Genomic DNA, 9,143 nt, shown 5'->3' on the forward strand with positions numbered 1-9,143 from the left:
GTTTTAAGACATAAAAAAAAGAAATAAAAAAAATACTTTTCTGTAATTGCCTAAGATATAAATATTAAAATGTTTTATTCTTCTCCCCATTAAACAATCCAGAATCTATGAATATGGATATGAATGCAATGTCTAATATTCACAAGCTGTATAAACTCGCCTAAAGGGCTGTGTTTGTCTCATTATTTAATTTAATGCATGTATTAATTAAACATGATTCTTGGTCTTGGAGAGTCTCTTCAGAACCTGAGGTCTCAGCCTGAATCTGTAGGACAAAAAACACGGCCACGATCAGGAGACATTAGCAACAGTGGAGAGTGTGATTGTCTGCACACTGACAGAAAAAAACACTTCTGGGTTGTAAGCTCATTAAATGAGTCAGCTGCTATGTTTATAACATACTAATGAATGTATTTGGTATTTGCACTTAATTGCAGTGGATACTGTAGTAGCAATCTGTACAGGCAACCCCCAGGATGTTGATTAAGGCAACCCACCAAGAACAGAAAATTTATGTGATTCCATACAATTTCAGAATGCAACATCAGTTGCACCAAGAATGTACCCTAGATCCATCCACTTCAATAATACTGTTTTGACTCAAAAAATATGTTTCTTCCGTCTATGTGCACCTTTGATGCTTGGAGCGGTTGTCCTCCAACCAGAAGGTTGGTAGTTCGATCCTCAGTCTTGCCCATCTGCATGCCAAGTGACCTTGGGCAAGATACTGAACCCCTAAATGTTGAATCCACTAATTGTAAGTCGCTTTGGATAAAAGCGTCCGCCAATAATGTTGAATTTCAAATTTAAGCCGTGGAATGGTTTCCAACTTAAAAAAAGAGAACTTGTATTTTCATTTTAACCTAGTTTTTGATCATTCTTATAAATGAACTGGGCAACCCAAAAACCTTTAGCTAATATATTATACCTAATGTAATTGAATGTGTTTTACCTCAGTGTTTATCAGGCCTCATAACGAAGGAAAAACAAATTGTCTCTGCTGCCATCTTCTGTAAGAACAGTCTTACTACACTGAGGACTGTCGACTTCTACAAGCGTTTTCCACCGATCCAATGACACTGGAGCCAGTAATGTCACATATAGTAAAATATACAACATACAATTTCACAGGTTTGTTTTTAATATAATATCATATTGAATTTATTTAATGAGAAGCTGTCTAATCAGAGACTGATTGTTGTGTTGACTGCTGGTTTGTCAGTTGATATCAAGGTGCTTTAGAAGAGGACGTCCTCATTTTAACATGTTGTGTGTTTGTGTTTTTAAACTCTCATATGGAAAAACTAAACCCTGACAACAAATAAATCTGATATCAAGGAACTGATCAAAAATAAAGGGCAAACTATACAATTGACAATTATATTTAATTTGATAGGAACATTTATTTACAAATGACAACAAGACTATTAGTATTTTTTAAATGTCTTTAAAATCTAAAATAAGGAAACATTTTTATAACAATGTGACAATGAGGCTTATAAAAGGTAAATAAATAACTAAATTCACAAATAAATTTAACAATAACATATTCAATAAGGAACTTTATTACAATTATATTGTATATCATTTGCTAATTAACCATATATCATCTCTTGTAAATAAACAGAATGGGGGAAAGAATATTTTTGAAATTGAAAAAAATGTGTAATAAGAGATATTTTTGTGAATGCAAACAGTGAATATGTTTACATCATTTCCTCCACAGAGAATCTCGTGGGTTGAATAACCAGCACACTAATACTTTGGCACAAAGCTGCTTGTTATAATTTTTCACATTCTGTTAAATATCAGTTTTCAGGGACAATGATCAGCCGTCAGGTCTTTACATTAAGGAGATGGATGTGGTGCAGGAGGTCAGATAACCAGCCATGTTCTCCACCCCTGAATAAGCCACAGGATGAAGTCCATTCAAACTGCCATGCTGCTCCAAGCTTCGTCCACCGCCGGCATCCTCGTCTTCATACCCGGCTTTACATCGACCCACAGCAGTCACCTGTGACGTCTGACCCACAGGCAGCATCACCTGCAGGCAGCCGGTCTGGATGTGGGGCTCCTGCAGGACAGGAGGGGTGGACAGCGATGCAGCGGTAACTTGTGGATCTGACACCAGGGTGTCCTCCCTCAACTCCTCCCAGAGGTTACCTGAAACCAAAGAGGGAACCTCAGGTGTGTTTTGGAAAGTATTAAAACAAAACAAAAAGACAAAAATGCTGAGTTCCCACAAATTAATTATTTCACTGTTGAAGGATAAAAGATAAATTCAATTTCATATTCCCAATTGAAATTATCTCAATTTCCTCATCCAAATATTTTTTTATCTTAAAACTGTTTCAGGGAGGAACTTCTACCTTGTGAGCAAGATTTCTATGGAACCCCTTGAGAAAATGTCTTCAAATTTGGTACAACTTTTCAGTTGGACTACTGGATGAACTGATTCGAATTTCGTGGGTTGAAGGTCAAACGTAAAGGTCATAGAGACCCTACAAATCACGCTTTTGTGAATACACCATCTCAGGAACACCTTGAGGGAATTTATTCAAGTTTGGTTCAAACATTCAATTGGACTCAAAGTAGAAATGATCAGCTTTTGGGGGTCAAATGTCAGATATGTAAGATTTTTAAGTGATCTTAAATCAGGCGACACAAACAGATACAGACTGTACCTGTGAGCTTTTATTCCCTGATAATGTCAATGTTTGGTTTTCTGTGACACTGTCATACCTTGCAGCTGCAGGTCAGTCAGACAGGTGTTAAACGTGTCAATGTCATAACTGGCATCTCCCTCCAACAGTAAGTCCTGCATACTCCTGGGGCCAACACTGTAATCAGCCTGCAGAGCAGAATTATAAACCGGTGGCATCTTTCCTGCTAGGAATGAGTTCAGGCCTCTAGCTGGAGGTTGCTGTCCACAGGGCGAGCACAGGGCAAATGAGTTGCCGGGGTGATCTGTGGTGGGGGGAATGTAGCGGGGCTGCTGTGGCAGAATATGGTTGTAATGTGGACGCCGCACAGGTTGGCAGGGCGGTCGGAGCTGGGCCGGGTTGCAAGAAGACGAGGAGGTGCTGTAAAATGGAGTCACTCTGGATAAGAGGGATGAGCTGGTGTAAGGAGGTAAAGATCTGAGCTTGTCTGGTCTCTCTCCCACAAGACGATCAAGGTCGTCTGCAGAGAAAAGTGAGGATCAAATCAAGTTTCAATTAGATTCAGTTTTAATCAAACATCTGTAAAGTGCATTGTTTTTTCTTACACTGAGATTAATTCACAGTAAAAATCAATCTTTATCAAATTGAATTCTAAACTTTCATTTTCAGTTTCTTTAATGGATTTGCTGTTCAGTGTATTGAGGGGGTCCACCTGGCTTCGCCATGCTTCTGCGAACAGTGATGGGGTCTTTGCGTCGCCACTTGTGCAGCTCCTCCTGCATCTTCGCCACCTTGGCAGGATTGAGAGCCCACAGACAGCCTTTACGGGACGAGTTCCCATTTTTGTTCTCCACCTTCTCAAAGCACTTGTTCAGGGAGAGGTTGTGACGCACTGAGTTCTTCCAACCATCGGGAGCTGTCTGAACGACGGGGGAGGGGAAGGTTTTAATGCCGCAGATAAGGATGAAACAGGTTAAAGACATAGCTCTCAAGCTTTGGATGCCCAGATACTTCACTGAGGAACAGTAAGGAAGACAAACCAGTTGGCAACCAACGCACATCAATTAATGAGCAAGATTATGCAAAAAGTACTGTACGGATTACCACAAAACTTGGTGGAAGGATGTGGTATGGGTCAGGGAAGAATCTATTAAATTTTGGTTTGGATCCAGAGTAGGATCCCAATTTTTTTTGAGATAGGGCGTTTTTTTACATCTTCATATATTTTCTAGAGAATAATTCATGGCTCTTAAAGAAACTTATCACACACATTTAGAGAACTTATTGAATTCACGGGTATACAGTTCGGCCTTGGTGGAGGATATGCACTCTTTTGATTGGCATTCTAGTTTTCTATTAAAAATTTCAGAATAAATGTCACCCAGTATGTTCTCTCACTGATGAACTTGAACCTGTTATCCATTTGTCATGTTTTTCTCAAACATGGAAAAAATCTAAAATCTGATTTGACTAAATTATTACTCATCTAAACGTTTCAATCAAACCTTTAAAACCGTCAAATTTGTACTTAAATTATTAAAATCACTGTGATCATGTTTTATTTTCTTTGATGTAAATGTTAATCATTCTCTAATGATTGTTTAGGATTGATAAACAAAGAGTCCAGCCTTGTTGCAGCTTCACCCTTAATCTGACTCTGTTTCACTGACTATGAGTCAAATCCAAGCACTGTTACAAACTGACAGAAACCAACACCATGCCCTCCCCTGAGGCAACATTAAAACATGTATTCATTTTCCTGCAATCTGCAATGATTTATGTGTGCGTGCCATAGCAAGTGTCCTCTGAACTGAACTGAACTGAACTCACACAAACTCTACAATATTCATAAAGTTATTTCAACGAATCTCAAAGCTTTTGCTAAATCCACCTGACTTTCCTCCAGTGAGTATCACTCTGTCATGTGTCAGGTGTATTCTATGGCTCTGCAGCCTGTGTTCAAGGTCACAGGCAGCTGTTTGGAATGCAGCCATCAATAAGGTACCTTCTTGAATAATAAATTGGTGGCAACTCTTTGAGCTCCTTCCAGACGTGAATATGAACAGATTTGATTTGTAGATATCTTGACTCCTTATCGAAATCTTCCGCATTTGTGATGACTGAGGGTTCAAACCGAGGTCTGACACCGCAGGTGAATGCTTCACCACTATTAAATCACAGGTTTGTGGATTTATGACGAGTTTTAATATACCATCTTGACTAAATGAAATGATAAGAACTGTGGATATCAGGGTAACTGATCTGGTTTTAATGATAAGGCTTGTTTTTCTGAACTCGCCTACATACACTCACGTACAAACACATGCTGGTGATATTAAACAGACACAAAACAAGCTCCATCCCAATTCACATACCAGCCTCACGCCTTTAAAGGCTTCTGTCCCGCTGGTCCAGAGCCACCCAGCTGCAGGTGCTGCACACTGCACAGTGCCATAAATCATTTCATGGGGGTAATTAATGTCAGCTACAACAGAGATGTGGTTTGAGAAAATCTTTCACTTACAGCAAAACACTGGGCAAACATGAACATCAGCCCTTCATCTACCAAACCAGAGAAACCACTGTTACAAACATGTGCAAACACATGCACAGACACAAGTTTGTGCAGCTATCCTTGTTCGGACTTTGCATTGCGTTCCATTCATTGAGTACAGCCTAACCAACACCCTTTCCTTAACCTTACCATAATCACAATTCCCATCTTACCCCGAACCTTAACAAGGGCCTCCAAAACTAAGATTTGCCTTATTAAGACAGTCTCCCCTGTGTCATTATAACTTCATGGTCCCCATGACGTCTGCTGGTCCTGACATGGTCAGTGTTTATATTGGAAAAGGTCCTACAGAGGTAACAAAAACAAGTACACACACAGAGTTCCTCTTAAACAGCTACAAATTCAGTCAGTGTGAATGCTGCCCTCATGACACAGGGTAGACAGGCCTCAGATCAACCCATAACGGCAACTCAACACATGAAAGATAATATATTTAACCATGGCACCAGCTACAGCTCCGTGCTTACTGTGATCATACTGTAAACACGTGGGACACTTTGACCTTGGTAGCATTGCTTTAGGTGTGTTTGGTCTGTTCTGGGTTTTGTCTTAGCACAAATATGACAACTTGTATTTTGTTTGGAAGCCTTGAGTCTGATCTGATCTGTGTGAAGTATTTTAAGTTCACAAGTGATGGAGGTCATTATTATCACTGAAACAATTATTTCAGACTTGTGGTTACGGGGCTCTTTATTACCTCCACCATTCATGTGTGTTTGTTTGTCATTCAGCAGGATTTCTCAAACCAATTTCCATGCAATTTGGTGGAGGTGTGGTTCTTGACCCAAGGAATAACCCATTATGTTTTGGAGCAGATCAGAATAAATTGGTGAATTCAAGAATTTTTCTCTTTCTTTAATATGGTGAGATAGAGCCTTGACGGAGGTATGCACTCTCTGAGTGCCTTTCTAGCATTTCTAGATTTAGTTTTTTCAACAAAAACTCATTTCAACCATGTTTGTGCCTGGTTTATGACTGTAATCAAAATGGTTAAAGAACAGTAACTTTTTCATTTGGAAACATAATTTTTGTGCTTCTGCATAAAAATGGGGGATTGCTTGGAAACAGGTAAATGAAAATAAGTAAACAGTGTTAAAACCAAATCTGAGCTCTAACATCTCCAGAGGAGAACTGACAATGCTATGACCAGATAACGTTTAAAGTCCAATAGGTTTGTGAGAGGTGCAACTACAGAGGAAACATGTTTGACAAACAGTGCAACAACAAGATGTAGTCAAGATAATCTCAGATAATCTCAGATTCAAATCTCAATGGGATTAGCCTAGTTAAATAATTATTCTAATAATACATAATAAGATATATTGAAATACTGGACAGATTTAGACAATATGAATGCCAAACTTTGTATTTTCAATTTCTGCTACTGAGTCTGAGATTCTTGTATTAGATTCAGTGTGTGTGGTTAAAAAAAAAAAACACACATTGTGGTACCTTGAAATATGGGAAGTGTTCCGTCATGAAGCTGTAGATCTCACTGACGGGCAGACTTCCTGTTTTACTACTCTTCAGAGCCATGAAGATCAGGATACTGCAGTGATAAAGGAGAATTTCTCTAATTAGCACTTTAATTGATGCTTTAATTGTTACAGAGTTAAATATATATATTGAAGTGTGATGCAGTTTTACCTGTAAGAGTAGATGGGTTTAGGGAAGAGGGACTGAGTGATGCTCTCCTGATGAGATTGAGTGGAGAGACTTTGGAGAGAATATTTGGAGCTGTTGGAAGGCTCATTGTTAGAGTAGAGTCTGGACGAGACCTGTAGAGAACACACAAGCAGACACATACACACGCACACACACTCATATCATGACCAGAAAGCTGATAAAATACAGATATGTGGCTCAGATATTTCCTTGACATTTTCTTTCATTTGCTTTGATTGACTCATATATATTGATCTATAAACTGCCACAATAAAGCTTTAACTGAGTGTATGTTTATTATAATCAATAAAATCAACTATAATCAATTATAAAGATGCTTTTCTTACACCGCATCAACATCTGGCATTATCTTGTCTTTCATCAATTATTGTTATATTTTTAAATCGTGAAAGAAAACCCATGTACCTGCCACTTGAGTTATTGTTCATCACATACGTCCAATCTTCTGCAGCAGCCAAGTGTGCATGTATGATCGCTCACTCACCTGTGGTAGAGGCCTGGATGAGCTGTAAGATGGGTAACTCTGAGACAGGAAGCAGGAGGGCTCCACTGGTACAGCTGGTAGCTCTGGGTACGAACTCTGCAAGTAAGAGAAAATAAAAGTGAAACTGTGTGTGCAAGCGTGTGTCTGGGTAACTATGTCCTTTCATGTGAGGAACAAAGTGTATTGCATCTTAAACGCATCTCTGATTAGTCATTGTTTCTTTCCATTGTTAGACTTTGTAGAAGTCACCGTCCTTGGATTCTATATAACAGGTGAGTTGTAGCACATAAGACCAGGAACCTGAATGCTGCTGTTGTATTGGTCCCAGGGTGGTGGTGGCCCCTCGCTGCTGGACCCCGGTGAACTTGGGTCTGGACTGAACCCCTCCTGCAGACAGCTGAAGGAAGAAGAGCACTGCTGGAGGCAACTTGCGGCCGTCGCTGCTCCATCTCCGTACTGTCTGCGGTATGGGTGGAATCGGTCGGAATCGACGGGACCTCTGCCAACTGCTGACCCTGATCCTGAACCCATGGTGCCATCAGCGCTGTGCCTCCTGTTCACAGCTGCGGTCCTCAGGGTGAAGGCGTCCTGCTGAGTGAAGCAGACGTCCCTGACTTTAGTAATCTGTGGTGTGATCATTAACATGGGCGATACAGATTATATTAATTTTATATAAAACTGAACTCAACCATAAAAACTGAGTTTTGTTATTCTTGTCTTCCCCCCTTTTGAAACAAATACATAAAGATGCTTTCTATTACAAGCAAACGTCTGTCATATACACAGAATATTGTTTTCACATGAATTAAACACATGCAATATAACACGTTAATTATTAAGCTCCGGAGGTGTTGGTGGGCAGATGAACAAGGCCATTTGTTTTAACTCTTTATTCTAAGCTCTGCACCTGCAGGTTGTAGTTTTATATTTATTATATTTAATACTTAAAACTCACAAAAGCGAACAATGTTTCCCAAAAATGTTAACTATTATTAAGAGTCGTTTTTTTAAAATAATGAATACAATTGTATTTCATTTGCCTCAAAAAAATGTATCCTTATAAATGGCAGGTGAGAATATTGGATCTTGGAAAGCAAAGACTGTTTCTCAATGAATATTCAACACAACTCACAAGTAACTTCCATTTTTAAAACATGCATTTCAAACAGCAGCTACACTTGACTCAAACCCCAGTCAGCTGTGATTTTCTGTTTACACTTTACACCAAAGAAGTTTTTTGGGGTTAAAACCAGAGTAGAGCCTGAGGCAGCTCAGTACCTGTGATTCTGCCATCTGCTGGCAGGACGTCCCACAGGGCTCACAGGTGTGTAGGTTGGCCTGAGGGGTTGATGTTTGAGACCTGCTACACGTCGACAAGTCTGACATTCTGCACCAAAATCTGCACCCGAGAAGAGACAAAAACAACAGGCTCAGTTTGAGAAAAATTTATCTAAATAACGTATTTTCCATATTTGCGGTGTGTGAGTGGTCCTATTGTGATGATGTGGTGTTTTTTCAAGCAGATGATGCGTCTTGTTACTGACTGATCCAACAGGGGTCTGAATAGAATATGCTTCATCATGAAAGAGGCTGTGAGCTGCATCAATTTAAATAAAAGGTCACAAGAATGTTGAAGCAATGGTATGGGAAATGTGCTTTTTCATACGATAATTAAGAATCTAAGTTAGCTTAGCATAGCACAAACATTGAAAACACATTAAAAACATTGAGCAAT

General features: G+C 39.4%; 1 protein-coding gene across 1 annotated transcript; it reads right to left on the bottom strand.

The window, feature by feature from the left end:
• Positions 1-1,598: 1,598 nt before the first annotated feature.
• On the bottom strand, positions 1,599-8,053 carry foxn1 (forkhead box N1). Its single transcript, XM_035154829.2, has 7 exons — positions 7,709-8,053; positions 7,409-7,504; positions 6,886-7,016; positions 6,691-6,787; positions 3,376-3,583; positions 2,743-3,183; positions 1,599-2,163 (listed from the first exon to the last, which is right to left on the bottom strand). Exons 1-7 carry the CDS (start codon positions 8,051-8,053, stop codon positions 1,844-1,846), a joined length of 1,638 nt encoding a protein of 545 aa, XP_035010720.2. The 3' UTR covers positions 1,599-1,843.
• Positions 8,054-9,143: the final 1,090 nt, after the last annotated feature.

The sequence above is a fragment of the Hippoglossus stenolepis genome, chromosome 4, assembly GCF_022539355.2.
Source record: "Hippoglossus stenolepis isolate QCI-W04-F060 chromosome 4, HSTE1.2, whole genome shotgun sequence".
Taxonomy (NCBI): Eukaryota; Metazoa; Chordata; class Actinopteri; order Pleuronectiformes; family Pleuronectidae; genus Hippoglossus; species Hippoglossus stenolepis.

Excerpts from the sequence above, each read along its gene's own strand:
- foxn1 (XM_035154829.2), bottom strand. The coding sequence starts at position 8,053 with ATGTTAATGATCACACCACAGATTACTAAAGTCAGGGACGTCTGCTTC. Across the intron at positions 7,505-7,708 it reads AATACAACAGCAGCATTCAG|AGTTCGTACCCAGAGCTACC; the intron begins GTTCCTGGTCTT and ends TCTTACTTGCAG. Across the intron at positions 3,184-3,375 it reads CAGAAGCATGGCGAAGCCAG|ACGACCTTGATCGTCTTGTG; the intron begins GTGGACCCCCTC and ends TTTTCTCTGCAG.